Source organism: Mesocricetus auratus, unplaced genomic scaffold (genome assembly GCF_017639785.1).
Source record: "Mesocricetus auratus isolate SY011 unplaced genomic scaffold, BCM_Maur_2.0 Super-Scaffold_100691, whole genome shotgun sequence".
Taxonomy (NCBI): domain Eukaryota; kingdom Metazoa; phylum Chordata; class Mammalia; order Rodentia; family Cricetidae; genus Mesocricetus; species Mesocricetus auratus.
The window spans coordinates 6363991-6381067 of record NW_024429267.1 but is presented as its reverse complement, the minus strand read 5'-3'; the positions used below and the strand labels follow the sequence as shown (position 1 = coordinate 6381067).

The window sequence follows — 17077 nt, the reverse complement described above, 5'->3', positions numbered from 1 at the left end:
GTCAAGATAGGCCAGGCGTTGGTGGCGCACACCTTTAATTGCAGCACTTGGGAGGCAGAGACAGGTGGATCTCTGCCTGGTTTACCGAGCAAAAGTTCCAGGACAGGCTCCAAAACAACACAGAGAAACCCTGTCTCCAAAAACAGAAACAAAAACAAAAAGTCAAGATAGTGCTTCTGTAGTAAAGGAGAAAACAAGTAATGGAGGAGAAACAAGTAATGATATAATGATGTGAAAGGACTTCTGCATTTTGTGTGTGTGTGTGTGTTCGAATGCACTATGACACTCATGTAGAAGTCAGAGGCCAACTTGAGGGAGTCTGTTTCTTACTTCTACCATATGGAACCTGGAAATTACACTCAAGTTGTCAGGTTTGGAGCAAGTGCTTTTAGTCCCCAAATAATCTCAGCAGTTTCAAATACTATTTTTTTTAAGCCCAAGTACTGTTTAGAAGGCTATTTATTTTATAACAATCCATTAAGGCACAGAATTTTTTATACATCTTTCTGAATCTGTTTTATTCAACAATTCTTTTTCAACAAAAGCTACCAGTACATGACCCAAAACTTAAAATAAATTAAAGGAGATACACTGAAAAGTATCTCTTTTAACTAAATACTGAGTTCCACTCACCAGAGGCAACCACTGGCACCCATTTTCTCTTAGAGCCTTTCTAGAAATGATATGTTATAACATTTTATAACAAAGTCATTTTTAATGCAAAGCTATGAAGATTACATACCTCTTCAAAAAGACATAATGCTGCCTCATAAAGTGAACATAAGCCTTCAGATGTTCTAGTTGGTTCTCTCCACTGACTCCGATCAGCAGACGAACCCTAAAATTAAACATTGCAGGGTACGATATGGAAAGAAAGCAGACATATATGTTAAAAATCCATACTCTACAAAAATCTATTTGAAAAAATTTATAAGTTTAGATATATTGTGATCAAATCCTAATATTAGGCCATGAAACCAACTAAAAGTGTTCCAAAAATCTATTGAATCGAATGATAAATTAAGCACCAATCCCTAACTGCCTCAATAAATAGTAAGAAAACCATACTAATTAAACACAGGATTCTTCTTTGAGATAAATGCAGAATCTTGAAGATAGCAGTCTACTTTCCAGTGGTATCCTTGAATCACTAAGAAGGATATACGACATTGGTCTTGGGGAGGAGTGATTTCTGACTAGGTACACCTGTTCTTCCAGGAATGCCAGGACAAGTAGAAACTACAAAGCCAGCAATAAAGTTAGTTGATTACATTTTACAGCTAATATAAGGGTGTCGCTTGTGGGAAAAGTTATTCTATTTAACAGAAGCAGGTTAAAAACTATATATGCAGTCAGAAAAAAATATGGTTTCAAAGATAGACTCACAGGTGTAAGAACTGCTGAACACAGTACATAGCCCAGCAGTCCGTATTACATTATGATGCTCAGTAGATGTATAAATCCAGGCTAACACAGTTGCTTTACACCTTGAATATCAAAGTAAATAATATCTTACCTCACAGATTAACATGACAACTGAAAAAGAATATGCAAAGCACCTGGTAGAAAACAGGCACTAAAATTAGTTCACTTCCCCCTTATTCCAAGTAGTGAGGAACAGTGAATCAAAGAAATGCATGGAATAAAATATTAAATAAAGAACAAAACACATTATTTGTGAAATCATATATATTTACTATAAGGATTTCTTGAGCTTATAGAGTCAATTTAAATATCAAATCAATTTGTGACTATGTAAGCAAACATATGCCTAGTGTATATTAGATCCTGCAGTAATCCCAAGCACAGGGTACAGGAGTGGGAGGATGAAGCAATGAAACTCAACAGTGTTATTAAATCACAGATCCTCTCTAACTGCCTCTCTCTCCCCCATACATCAAGTCAAGCTCTTCTGCAGCCTATTTCCAGGTCCTTGGCAGTTCTAAGCCTCTCATTTGCAACTTTAAGCAAGACTAACCCCCCCATACATACATACACACCTATATATGCAAGATAAATTTATGGTACTACACAGTACCTGACTCCCTGGCTTACAAACTAAGCCAGACTAAATATCATGTGGTGCAGAACACGTGCCTTACCTACTAGAAACTTACAAAAGTTAGAAACCCATGTCGTGTGGTCTCAAAGCATAGTCTCTTCTCCTTCCCCATTCTGAAGGGTAATTTTGTGTCAGCTTCTTTACTGAACCTACTCTATCTGACATGCATTTCTGTTATAAAAAATAGACATTGTAAAGAACAGTCTAAAGTCCTGGGGGCACTCCTTTCCTTCTAAGGGAAAGGTGAAGAGGTCTCATACTAATTTTGTTCTAGAAGGAAATACACCATTGCAAATATATAATTATATAGTCATGGGGTCCAATAATATATTTCCCCCTTTGGCAAAAAGAAGCAATACAAAATGCATATAGCTTATAAGAGGAATTGAGTGACTTTTCACAGGAATATTAACATGAGCAGATGAACAACATTTCAGATTTGAAAGGAGCAAAATCTTAAAAGTATGAAAGAAGAAAAAAATACATGAGAAAAACAGATCTCCAAGTAACAGGTTGTGATAGTGACTAAGAAAACACAAAGAGCTTATGTGCTTCCCACAGCTGTTACCTGAAGATCTTTATATTTAGATTATAACTTAAGGCTCTAGGTTTTAACCACGATTTAAGATTATAGACCTATGCCAACACTCTGTATCCCAACAAAGCATTACATGATTTTTATTTTTATTTAGCTTTATGAGGTTCAAATTTTCATAGATCCTGTCATCTAAAATCTTTAAGTACTCATCTGTAACATTATTTTTTGAATGAAAATTTAAAAAAAAGAAAATCAATGATAAAGTGGCACAATATTTACAGTTCGGTTTACAAATACAAAACACACAGCAGATGAAAAGTTAAATGCTTCTGATTTGAAAGTGACTTTTAATGAAATATTTTTATTAATCTAAAGCTTTGTATTTCACTTAGTGGGAGGAAAGGCTTAGAATATGTAAATATAACAAGTGGCAATTTTAGTGAATTTAAATACATTAATTAGGTTATATCGGTCAATAATGGAAACATGAACTTTTCTCTCTCTTATCCTTCCCTTCCTCACCTCCTTCCCTCTCACAAAAAAAAACAAACAAAAAAACAAACAAAAAAAAAACCAGCCAGGCGTTGGTGGCAGGCACCTTTAATCCTAGCACTCGGGAGGCAGAGGCAGGCGGATCTCTGTGAGTTTGAGGCCAGGCTGGACCGACATCCTCCAAAACAATACAGAGAAACCCTGTCTCGTAAAAACCAAAACCAAACAAACAAACAAAAAAACCCTGTGTATCACTGTGAATTCAAGGCCAGGACATCTAGAGATACACAGTGAGACCATTTTAAACACACACACACACACACACACACACACACACACACACACACACACACACACACACCCCAAAAAGCAAAAACAACAAAAACCTGATCAATTTAACCTAACTGTAGTCATACCTAAGTCAGTTCTGTAAATATTTGAGCCTTAACACTTTAAATTCAAATTGTATTCTTGGATTTCAAAAAGTTAATACATTTCAGTCTTGTATACTCTTAAATTTTATCATATATGTTTATTCTTTAATATGATATACAAGGTTCTGATGGTGAAGGGACTCACAGACAAAAAGCTTTTCAGACTTTTGCTTAACTCATTACTTCTCTTCATTCAGATCTCTCTCTGCTCAGATGTCACAACTCAAGGGTCCCTTCTTGACCACATTAATCAAGATAACATACATTTAACTCTCAACCTATCATTCTTCGTTTCCTCTTAATGTCTCACCTGAAATTATGAATTTTTATGACTTATTTATTTTTATGTGTACAGGTATTTTGCCTGCAAACATGTCGTTTGTGCACCATGAGCATGCAATGCCCACAGAGACCAGAAGAAGGTGCTGGATCTCATGGAACTGAAGTTACCCACTATGTCGGTGCTGGGACCTGAACCTGGGTCCTCCGCAAGAGTAACAAGCCCTTAACTGCTGAGCCATCTCTCAGTCTAGCAAGATGTAAATTCTGTAAGAGCAAAAACTATCTTTGAGGCTATACCCTCAGGTCCTAGAATAATACTTTACACACAGTACATAATTTTAAAAACTGGAAAAGGCCTTACCAGGTAGTACACATTTATAATTGCAGCACTTAGGAGACAGAGGCAGAAGGACCCAGAATTCAGGGCCAATTATAGCTACATAGCAAGTTCAAGGCCATATTGTTTAAAAAAAAACAAAAAAGACAGAAAACAAAAAACATGTAAGGGTGAAATTGGAGATACTTTCAAAAATCTTTCATACTCACTAGCCAAGGCCTCTCCATTTTACACATGAATTTATTAAACACAAAGAAGTTAGGTTAATTCTCCAAATTCACTAAAATAAGCTAACACCTAAACCATAAACTCTGACCCGGGAGCCTTCATTGTACAAACTGTCCTATCCCTATAGATCAATATATGCAAATTTCTCCCCACAGAACAAAAAATACTTAACCAACTTAACATACCAAAAGAACTCCCGAATCATTTACAAGGGCCACAGACCCATTAAAAGCAGAGTTGACTAGACAGCAAAGTGTCACAGCTGACACTTGGGGTACGTACCAATGAGCGCCTCATCTGCATTAATATACCCGTGAAGCAGTCAAAGCTGATCACACCTTCCTGGCTTGACAGTAGCTTGCTTTTCTCCATGGTATGCACAACTGCTGAAGCCCCCAAAGCCATTTCTATCCATTCAAGAAGATACCTCAAAGAGCCTCTCTGAGCTGCTAAGCCAAGCAGCAACTCAGAAGCTAATCTACGACCTAAAGTATCTGCCCCAGAATTGGGAATAGTTACTCCTTTAAGAAATGTTGTGACTTGTGATAAGCAGTCCAAGCCCATAGGTGGAATCTTGCTTTCATTTGCTAAAGACAGTGGAGGCAAAGAGCTCACAACTTCAATTGCAGTGTGAATAACATCATTGCAGAGACTGAGACCAGGTCCTGACACAGGCATCATCCAACTTTGTCTTAGAAGTGCAAACAATAAACTTAGACCAGTTCGGACACCCATTTCTATAAGTGCATCAGTGCTTGACCGGGGACGTTCGCTGACAGAATGGACATCTGCTGAACCAGAGCTGCTCTCCGGAGAATGCTGCTGCTGCTTCACTTTGCCTTTGTCATGGTACTTATTAGAAAGTGCATAAAAGACACGTTGGAGTACAAGCAATCGTTTCCGTAGTGCCCCAGCAAATGGAGAATCTGAGCATACCATCTTTGCTAGTGCTAGCTGGCTGCTAAGAAGGGCATCCAAATAATGGTCCTGCTCATCACTTGAAAGTGACTCACGTTCAAAATCAGGTAACTGTGGTCCTTTGAGGCATAGAACCTGTTGAGGCAAAGGTACTACTTCTTTATTGCTGACCAGTTTAGAATACAAAACAGTAACTCCTTCTCTTGTAGCAATAGATTCACTGTCCTCTGTGATCCAGGAGCTGTTCAGATGTTCAAGCCATTTCAGTTTTACTGGTGGAACCATAGTCGCCATGTTGATTTATTCTTTAGCCATTAGTTCTACAGAAGAAGAAAAGGAGACAGTTAAAAGCTAGCACAGATTCTTAAATGATTCTTTAATGATTTCAAAATTGGTGAAATGTAAATGAAGCCTGTGATGGTTTGAAAGAAAGTAGCCCCCAAAGGGACTGGAACTTTAAGGAGGTGTGGCCTTGTTGGATTAGATATGGCTTTGTTGGAGGAAGTGTGTCACTGTGGAGGCAAGCTTTGAGTTCTCAGGTATACAAGCCACAACCAGCGTCTCAGTTCATTTCCTGTTGCCTGCAAGTTAAGATGTAAGACTTCTCAGCACCTTCTCCAATACCATGTCTGCCTGCACACTGCCATGCTATTAGGTACCATGCTCCCTTGCCATGATGATAATGGACTGACCCTCTGAAACTGAAAGCTGCCAACTTTATTAATGTTTATTAAATGTTTTCCTAGTAAGAGTTGTCATGGTCATGGTGTCTCTTCATAGCAACAAAAGCCTTAACTAAGACAAAGTCTAAGATTTAGCTTATGGTATATTCCAATGTTATATTTTAGCTGTGATAAATATACCATTGTTTTATAAGACATTAAATTAGATAGAAATGGATAAAAGTCTAAGGAACTTAAACTGCAAAATTTTAAATAGTTTAGAAAATGTATTTCATTCTTCCATTTTAAAACTAGAGCTGAGGGGTATGTTCAATGGCAGAATTCTTGTCTACTATAATATGAAGCCCTACATTTGATCCTAAGTCTGGAAGGTAAAAAAGCCTTTCATAAACATTACAAAACTTTATATTTGTCAAATGATGATAAACCAGACCAATGGTGGTGCATGCCTTTAATCCCAGTGTCCAAGAGGCAAAGTTAAGCAAATCTCTAAGTTTGAGACCAGCTTGGTCTATAGAGGTGTTCCAGGACAGTCAGGAATGTTACACAGAGGAACCCTGTGTTCAAAAGATAGACAGAAGGACAGACAGACAACAGACAGTGATAAAAAGAAACATAAGAAGAATTTCCTAATGTTCTGTACCGCTTTTCATTCTTAAATTTGTTTCAAGAAAATCAATTTCAAAAAATAAATTGACATCACACAAAAGTGAGAGCAGTTGGGTGTGACAGCTTCAGTCCTAGCTCTTAGGAGGTAGAGACAGGTGGATCTCTGTGACGTTGAGCACAACCTGATCTATATAGCAAGTTCAGGCTAGCCAGTGCTACACAGTGAAGCCTGTCTCAAAATAATAATAATGATAATAAAGTGAGGGGATTTGAATATATCTCCACGTTCTGAAATCCAGTACTATTTCACTGCCCCATATTCCTCCATGAAAAATGAATTCTAAATGTCACCTATATGAGGAGGATAGTGTTAAAGCTTGTCAAAATATACATGTTCCCCACTCTACCAAAGCACTTTTTGAGAGACGTGTGCCAGCACATGCCACTGCTTCCTCCCCTAGAATCACTTTAAGGTGATGGTCTCTTTGCTGTCCATTAGAGTAGCTTACACACTAAACACACAGATAACAGGTTCTCTTCCAATTCATTCTCCAGCTCGGTACAAACCCAAACCTGAGTTTACATGCTGAAAGACACAAATGGCTAATCTGAAGTTCAACAACTAATTCCTCACAATCAGAAATTAAAGATCCCCCAGTTGTCTTCAAGCCTCATTTGCTCATTTCATATCTTACAAATTCTTTTAAAAAGGCCTTAAGAAAACAGTTCCTAATAGCTTCATTTGATGAAGTTCTTTCTCTTCTTTCTTCAAAATTTACTTCAAAAATCTTGTAAGGTCTTTCAGAATTGTGCATCCTAATTTTCCAATAAAATACCTCTGATTTGAACTATGATTATTGAATATTTAAAATCCACTAATAGATACCATAAACCTCAACTTCAAAAACCTGTCTCACTCAATTTTAACTCCTTAACATGCAACCTAAATCATCATTGCTGGGTTTACTAAGTTACTACGTAACTGCGATTATTTTCCTCATTTAAATCATTTAGGTAACCAAAAAGGTAGTTAATAGGGTTGTTACCATCAGTTTTCTCTACACCTTAAGCATTTTGTGACTAGAAACTATTCCATACTTCAATAAAAGTATAAAACATTTTGCCACCAGACTCTGAGAGGGAGGTTCAATTCCAAGGCAAGGAAGAAGTCACAAATAGCTGGGCATAGTGACATGGATCCATAATCCCATCACTCAGGAGATAAAAGCAGGAGAATCATGTTTGAGGCCACCCTTGAGTACACAGTGCCTTCCAGACCAGCCTAAACTAAGTAAGGAGACCTTTCATTTCATAAAAGGATGTCTGTGGCAGTGGTGGCACACGCCTTTAATTGCAGCACTCCAGAGGCAGCGGTAGGTGGATCTACAGCCTGGTCTCCAGAACAAGTTCCAGAACAACTGGAACTACACACAGAGACCCCATCTAAAAAACAGATACATACATACATACATACATACATACATACATACATACATACATAAAACAACAACTTAAAAAGGGGGAGGAGGGGAGGGAGAGGGAACTGGGACTGACATGTAAAACAATTTTGTTTCTAACTTAAAAAATAGGAAAAAACGTAAAATGATATCAGAATGAATTGATTGATAAAATCTATGTGACACAGAATAACAATTTTTAAAAACTTAGAAGCTGGGCTGGGTGTTGGTTTCGCATGCCTTTAGTCCCAGCACTCGGGAGGCAGAGGCAGGCAGATCTCTGTGAGTTCCAGGCCAGTCTGGTCCACAGAGTGAGTTCCAGGACAGGCTCCAAAACAATACAGAGAAACCCTGTCTCAAACAAACAAACAAAAAACAACTTAGAAGCTGGACTCTCTCAAGAAGCTTGCACCCATGTCTTGCCTATATTCTACTCTTTGGCCTCCCTCTCTCCCTCTCCCTCTATATATATACTGTGATTCTTAACAAATTCTAGGTTTATTTCATGAAGAATAAAATAATTAGAAGTTTTTTGGCAATTTACTATAGAAAACAAAATCCTGTAGAGAAAGCAGCCAAGACCTGATCTCTTCCCCTTGCTCTCCCTGCATGACTACCCTGCCAGTTTTGATTCCTGGAAAGAGTCCCTTTGTATTTAATTTGCATATACTGTTCCCACTACTTAAGAACCTGCCTTCACCAAGTCAATATCTAGTGCAAGATCTCAATTTAAACAACGCAATACTAGGGCTTTATTACTCTGTACTAAGTAAGTCAGCTTAATCACATATTAACTATCACTTCCTCAGAGAAACTATCTTTGACTGTACCCAACATAAGATCAAGTCCATCTTTTAAAATACACAGCAATCACTACTTAACTCTCTAACAGCTTTCACAGTTTGCAATTACATATTATGTGTAGTTATCTGCTTAATGTGCATTTACAACAAAGTGAGAAGTATACTGTTTAGTTTTTGTTCCTGGTTCCTGATAGTTTCTGAGACCCTAGAAATTTCATAAGGATAGGGGTGCATTTTTGATACTCACAAGCAAGCCCCTTTCTAACATATTAAGACAGTTGACTGTGTTAGTAAATCTTAGGTGAGCTCCATTCTAAAGGAAATGGGTATCAGAGAAATCAAACAGGTGATTAAAAGATTAGTGCTTTCATGCCTACCTCCAGATGTTTAGGGAGTGAAAGGGAGACTGCTACTGAGTAGACATTTATCAAAGCTATTCACTTCTCCAAGCACAAGAGGAGAACCTATTTCCAAAGTTCTGCATTTTAAATTCTAGTATATGTTATAGTGCAGTTCATCCCACTCCACCCCAGGCGCTTGCTGATTGGTTTGGACACTTTTATTCATTAAACCTTATATATTGTTAAACAAAACTGTAGAAAGGGAGACAGACTTGGACTGAGTACCTGCATAAAGTTTACAGACCAAACCATATTGGAGGACCCATGCTAAAGTTTTTCCATCAACAAGCTAAAATTAAGTCATTATCTTATCTACTAAGAAAGCAGGGGAGACAATCAGCCAAATCTCCAAAGAGCTAGTCTTGGACACATAACAGAAACCCTCTGCTTTATACTACACATGCAAAGCATATTTAAAGAACCGATCTTTTTTCATATTTAAAGAACCGATCTTTTTTGTTCTTTATTTCTGCTTGCTTCAGCACTTTTCTGTCCATAAAGCTAATGTCCTCTGCTCAGCTCACTGGAACACTTATTCTAGTACAGAATGAGGTGTTGCCTAATTCAGGAATCACATATAAAAGCCAATTAAATCTTTAACTTAGTTTGCTCTTAATTTTGTCTCTTGACAAAATTGTCGATGTTTAACTGCGCAAAATCAACACTAATGTTTGCAATTACCACTATTTAAAAGGAAATGCACAGAAAGGGAAAAGACTCACTGCATTTGCTGCAACGTGTTTTGCTACAACATCAGTAAGAACTAGTCAACAAAGCAAGAAGCAAATGGCTTACTCAGCACATAAAGAATTACAGACATCTATAGACAAAAGAGAATCAAACCAATGGGATTTTATTCTAGAACCACTAATTCACAATCCTGATGAACCAGCTAAATCATGGCAAACTGCTATTTTTTTTAATCTATAGTGACGATTCACCCTACTAAAAGTCCATTTGTCTTTTTCCCTTTCTGATCCAATGCATAAATCCAAATACAATTACATAAATTATCAAATCCACCAACAAAAAAGTAGAACTGGAGAAACCACCAAAACATAGGAGTTAAAAAAAATAGTACTATCAATATTTTCCTGAAAACAAAACAAATGAAAGGGAGCGGGGGTTACAGGACAACAGAGGATTCCTACAAGTGAGTCCTTGAAATGGTTCCTCCAAGTGAATTTGCCAGATTCTGAGGCTTTCACAGATGCTCTAGGTGAACAAAGCAATGACAGCTGTTAACATTTATTGAGCACTTTCTACATGGCAGGAACTACTACTGGATCATTAAGACAATTCTATAAAACAGATGTCCAGATTACCCTCCTCCCTTTACCAGCAGAGGAAATAAAGGCACAGAGAGGCTAAAAAGTTTGCCACGGTAACAGTGCCAAAAGCTAACAGGATGAGTAAGAATTCAAAGACAGCAGCCTGGCATCACACCTGTCAAGCACTAAGTCACATGGCTTCTGATCATCACAGTGATAGCAGTGGTAGTTTCACAGGTTCTACATCACTCTACACTTTTTAATTAAAAACCTCAAAACGTTTCAATGAATCAAATGCCAAGTTAGCTCATTCTAAAAGGTCTATTGCTATAATTTAAAATATGTTCTCCTTAATCACATACTCAAGATCATCTATCTGAGTTCAGGAGTGTAAGGCCAAAGGTCTGGGTAACAGAAGATTTCACCTCCGAGAAAGAAAAAGAGGATAAAGTAGGAAGGAAGAGGGAGGGAGGAAGGAAGAGAAGGGGGAAGGGAAGAAGAAGAGAGGGAAGGGAATGGAAATGAGGGGGGAAACAAAGAACAAAGTTGGGAGCTTCAGATTCAGTCAGTCCAAAAACAAGGTAGAGAGCCATCAAGGAAGACATCCCAGGTGACTTCTGACCTCCAAACAAGTTCATATGAGCATGTGCATGAGCGTGCATATACACACAGAGATATATATATTCCCAACACACATACCCCAAAGCTGGGGATCCAATTTATTGAATTAGAGATTACAAAGCTATATATGCATGTGACACTTGGCATCAAGATAAATCAACAGATCTTAACTGAGAATACATTAAGGAGACCCATGTAAATATATGACCAACTGTTTTGTAACTGAAATATCAAGGCAGTTTCTTTTTTTCCTTTTTTTTTCAACAAAAGGTGATGGTACAATTGATTATACATATGGGGTAAAATGAAACTTAGCTTCACATCACATATAAAAGTCAACTCAAATTTGTTTAAGAAACCAAAATCCAAGAGCTAAAACTAAAAATCTGAAAAAGAAAAACAGAGGCTAGATACCGTGCTGTATACTTATATTCTCAGCACTTAGGGATTTAGCCAAAAGATGCCAAATGTGATGCCAGTTTGAGGTGCATATCAAGTAAAGAAAAAAAAAATAGAGCTAAACTTAACAAACCTGATTAAGATAAGAAAAACCAATAACTTGGGACAATTCAAATTTAAAACTTTCAAATGATATTAAAATTATATAGAGGTTACAGAGATGACTCAGCAGTTAGAGTACTTGCTGCTCTTGCAAAAGTCCCAGGTTCAGTTCTCCAAATTCACATAAGAGGCTTATAACTGTCTGTAACTCCACTTCCATGAGACCCAATACCCTCTTCTGGCCCCCACAGGCACCAGACAAGCACATGGTGCTGCACAGACATACATGCAAGCAAAACACCCATATACACAAAATTAAAAGTCAGGTCAGCAAAACAGCTTAGGTAAGCTGTGCAAGTCTGACAACCTGAGTTCTGATTCCCAAAGTCCATGATGAAAAGAGAGAACCAACTTTTTAAAGTAGTCCTCTGACTTCTACACTCACACAGTGGTACGTACACATCCACATTCACACACACAGACACACATTATCATGGAAAGATATAAACACACAATAACATAAATACAGTTTTGAAAGTTTTAAAGAAAATTAAAAGCCAAAACTATTTATAAATCATGTAATCCAGTGAAAGACTTAAAACAAGATTTAAAGAGTCCTAGGAGACATGTAGTAGCACCTGGCTTTAGTCATAAGTACTCAGGAGGCTGAGGAAAGAGGATCACTGAACACAAGAGTAAGAGATTAACATAATCTAAGACCCCCGCCTCAAAATCCAAACAACAACAAAAAAAATGAGAGAAATGCAATTTTTAACGGGGCAAGATATTTAAATAAACATGTCATCATGATATATAAACAGTCAAATTGATGAAAAGATACCCAACATCATTTGTCCTCAATGAAATGCAAATTAAAACCACCATAAACCCACTAACCTAGCTAAAATATAAAAACACAGCCAATACCAAGTACCTGTGCTGACATGGAGCATGTAAAATGAAAAACTATTTGCCAATTTAGTATGTAGTTCATTAGAAACATACACTGTACTTCTCATAATACACCAAAGCCTATTCCTTAGGCATTCACTACATATTTACACAAGACTTCACAGCCAAAACCTGGAAACTCAAATATCTATCAATAGATGAATGTGGGCATGACTGATGAACATCAACAGCAGATGAACAGTGGTTAGAAATGTGCACTGCTCTTCCAGAGGACCGAGTTCAATTCCCAGCACCCACATCAGGTGACTCATAACTTCCTCTAACTCCAACTCCAAGAAATCTGATTTTAGTACCTGAAAATACTGGCACTCATGAGCACAACACCACATATATAATTACAAATTATAAAAATAAATCTTTAGGACTAGAGAGACGACTCAGTAGTTAAGAGTACTAGCTGCTTTTCAGAGGACACGGGTTCAATTCCCAGGACCCACAAGGCAGCTCCCAACTGTCTATATATAATTCCAGTTCCAGTGGATCTGAAACCCTCATGCCAATCTACACAAAATTATTTTTTAAAAATCTTTAAAAATAAATAAGACCCTTTTAAAGAAGAGTTGGAAGTAAGTTGTAGTGTATGCATACATTGGAATACTACTCGGTAACTTTTGAAAAATGAGTTGATAAAGACCAGACAGTGTAGCATGGGCCTTTAATCCAGCATAAGAGAGGCAGAGGCCTGGCTAGTTACAGAGCAAGTTCCAGGACAACCAGGGAAACTCTGTCTCAAAAAACCACAAAAAAAGAAAAGAATTGACAAAAAAACAACATGGTAATAGCATTATGCTGAATGAAGTAAGCAAGACATCAAAGATTAGCTTTCGGAAGCAAAGTCAGGAATGTCACAAAGTTGAGGCCAACCTTGACTACATAACAAAATGTCTCAAAAATGAAAAAAGACAATATAATTAACTTTCCACTTATATATGTATGTTGTAAACATATATTTTTATGTTGTATAATATATGTATAATTATATGTCTAATATACTAATATTATATGTAATATTAAATTCTAGATAATGTAAAACCAATGTGATAAAAAGTAGAGCACCACTTACCACTGCCTACGGGACAGGTAAAGAAAGTTAATAACAAAGGGTACAGTGAAACTTTTGAGGAATACAATGGGCAGAGAGTGATAGTGAAATCTCTTTAAATACCTGTCAAATCTTACCAAATAACTAAGATGGTAAATTTTGCTGTATGTTGTTTACTTCAAAAGTAACCAAAAAACAAAGGAAAAGAAATCCAATGACTTACAAGCCCTTGCCTCTTGTCCCTCCCCAGCCAGCATCTCTGCAGAACAGCACTCTCACATTTCAAAATGCCTAATAACATCGGCAAGTCACTGTTTCTTATCTCCATTTCACCACATCCAAAATTAGCCCTACCACCTCGTCCAGTTTCTCCACCTCCCAACACTTCCCTACATTATTACAAACAGATCCTTTGGGCACATCACCCTTAGGGTAACTCAGGGTCAAAACTAGAGTCATCTTTAACTTCTTTCCATTTTATACGGTATGGCAACCTCTTACATATTCCCACAGGCCCAGTCATGCATCACCTTTCATAACCCTCTCTGGAAAGTACAAGTCTATCTACTTCTGCCATATTAATCTGACACTTATTTCTAAGAATCAACTATATCACTGCCTAGCTATTAAAGACAAAGTGAAAACTCTCTTTCCTACCAAGCCATTATTGGTTAAGTCTGTTCAGAAGCAGGCTAGTTCCCACAACTCCCATTCAACTAACTGTCCCCCTAATCTAGTCTTTTATATATTTAGTTTTATATGAATGGATGTTTTGACTGCATGGCACTATGTGTCTGCTTGATGCATGAAAGTCAGAAGAGAATGTCAGATCACCTGGAACTGGAGTTAGGGGGTTCCAAGCCAGGGAACAAACTTCTGCAAGATCAACAAACGCTCTTAACTACTCAGTTATCTCTCCAGCTCTTTGCCCTAATCTTTAGCAAACCAAATGTTTCATTTCTGTGTCTCTGTTCACACTCCTCCGTATAATTAAGGGTCCTTACTTACCTAATCTTTTCCTCTTAAAGTTCATACTTCTTCAAAGGCCAATTCAGAAAGATCTATCTTCCCCAAAGTCTTCCACACTGTAATTACTTCATGTCCACTGATACAGACCAGATCAGTTCTTCTCTCTCGTGTTACATCTATTCACACAGACAAGACATTTGTCCTATTCTGCCTGTTTTTTGCTATATTTATTTGCTTGTTTTTATTACTCCGGCCCTGCCTATTCCACACTCAGGCAAGATTTTTCAAGACTGGTACTCTGTCCTCTTCTTTTGTCCTTTCAGCCACTGGCACCCACTTCCCTTAGGAACTCTGTGAAGGATGAATTAATTCTGGTCTCATAATGAATCTACAGTGAAATAATAAAACTAGCCATATTGAGGCTTTTAAAAATAAATCAAGTAATAGACTGCCTTCATCCTTTATGCTGTAAGCTGGGATAGTGTATCAGATGTTATGTTCTTATTTCTATGAAGATTCAAAATCCATTAAAACAAGTCCTTCCAAGAGCATCTTCACTATAACAATATCCCACCTTTCTTCTCATTACATTAGACCAAAGAATGGCACTGGTAAGGTAAAAATATAAAATGGAAAAAAAAGTCTTTATTTCTCTGACACCCTTCAATATCACAGAATTTTTTCCTCTAACATCAGAAGTCTTAACCAATACACTGGCTTCCACTTCTCCAGCTCTCATCCGGCCTCATGGTCTTTCACGCTTCCTCAAGTTTACAGGTCCTGATAGCTTCTCAATAGTGCTATCTTAGGAACATCACGACCTTGTTGCTTTCCTTAAGCCTACCAAAACATCTACAACTTACTCATTTATTTCCTGCCAGGACTGCAACTGATCAAGCTCCATGGGAAAATCCCTCATTTAATTATGGGTCACAAAAACTACCTTCCACAACCTACAAAATGTACTTCTGCCATCTATGCTCTAGTTAGACAGCAGCCATTGCGACTAACCCCTATTATCACTCAAATGAAATGTGTTCACTGTCACCTCTGCACAATTGCTCATCCTCTTGCCTTTTGAAATATCTAACCCTTTTGACCTAAAAACTCCTGTACTTCCTTCAGGTCTAATAATTCACACCCTATCTGTCCTTCCCTGAAGTAAATATTTTCTCATCCTGCAATTCCTATATCTTTTACACGGAACCATTTTGAAACCATAAAAATAAATACTGGGTGTTGCTTTGTATGTTCCCTACTTATTAAACATATAGCTAATAAAGAGAAGTAACAAAAGTTATTTTAAATTCCTTCTATATTCTTTTGTATAACATGTGAAATTCAGTAACCAAGTGGCCCTATTGGTGAAGTAAGCAGCCAGTCACTCTCATAATCTGAAATACATTATCTTCTTACTATTATTTTATTTTAATGATAATAAATCATGTATTTATTTTAAAATTATCTTTTGTTATATGTTTATTGTTTATTAAAGACAAAAGCAAATTTACACAGTAACAGGTGGAGGTTATTTTTTTAAGTAATGAATTAAATCTCGCCTGAATATATGATACGTCATACAGCATGGGCAATGTTTCTCAGACTCGAACAGTGTGGGTTTTTTAACATTTTTTTAAAAAATCTGTATGTATCTTATGTGTCTGTGTGGGTACCTGAGTGTATGTATGTATATATAGCAGGTGTGAACCTGATGCCCGTAGAGGTCAGAAGAGAGAATCAGATCTTCTTGAACAATCATTACAGAAGACTGTGAGCTGTCATATGGGAGCTGGGACATGAACCCAGGTCCTCTCAAAGAACAGCAATAAGTGTTATTAACTGTTTAGCATTACTTTTAATTTAACCATGGCAAAGAAGAAAGCATAAGTAGAATATACTAAATTAAATATGGATTCAAATCAGAGATATGAAATAATTTGTTGTCAAAAAGTTAAAGCAAGGCAGATCTCTGTGAGTTTGAGGCCAGCCTGGTCTACAGAGTGAGTTCCAGGACAGCCAAGGCTATACAGAGAAACCCTGTCTCGAAAAACCAAACCAAACCAAAACAAGAAACAAACAAAAGCTCAGTATGGTCAGGGGTTAAGAGTGTGTGCCACCACTACCCAGCTTCTGCTGCTGCTGCTTCTTTTTTTTTTTTTTTAAAGATAGAATGCTGTCTGGAATTGGATTGTCTGCCTAATACTGAATGAATATAATCTCTACATATTTCCAAAAGAGATAAATTCATATTCAGATACAAGTGACCATCATCTGATCATATTATAAAGTACTATAAAAGAGAAATCATTTGAGGCTGGGCAGTGGTGGTGGTATATGCCTTTAATCCCAGCACTTGAGAAGCAGAGGCAGGTGGATCGTTGTGAGTTTGAAGCCAGCCTGGTATACAAAGTGGGTGCCAGAACAGGCTCCAAAGCTTCACAGAGAAACCATGTCTTG

General features: G+C 37.3%; 1 protein-coding gene across 9 annotated transcripts in view; it reads right to left on the bottom strand.

Annotated features, from left to right (window-relative positions):
• Herc1 (HECT and RLD domain containing E3 ubiquitin protein ligase family member 1) overlaps positions 1-17077 on the bottom strand; it is a 162023-nt gene that overhangs the window by 132483 nt on the left and 12463 nt on the right. For all 9 annotated transcript variants that reach the window (XM_040739487.1, XM_040739486.1, XM_040739492.1 and 6 more), the window contains exons 2-3: positions 4656-5611; positions 743-838 (exon numbers count right to left, since the gene is read on the bottom strand). In XM_040739487.1, coding sequence (XP_040595421.1) covers positions 743-838; positions 4656-5585 — 1026 coding nt within the window. In that variant the 5' untranslated portion in view covers positions 5586-5611. The remainder of the gene's footprint in view (positions 1-742; positions 839-4655; positions 5612-17077) is intronic.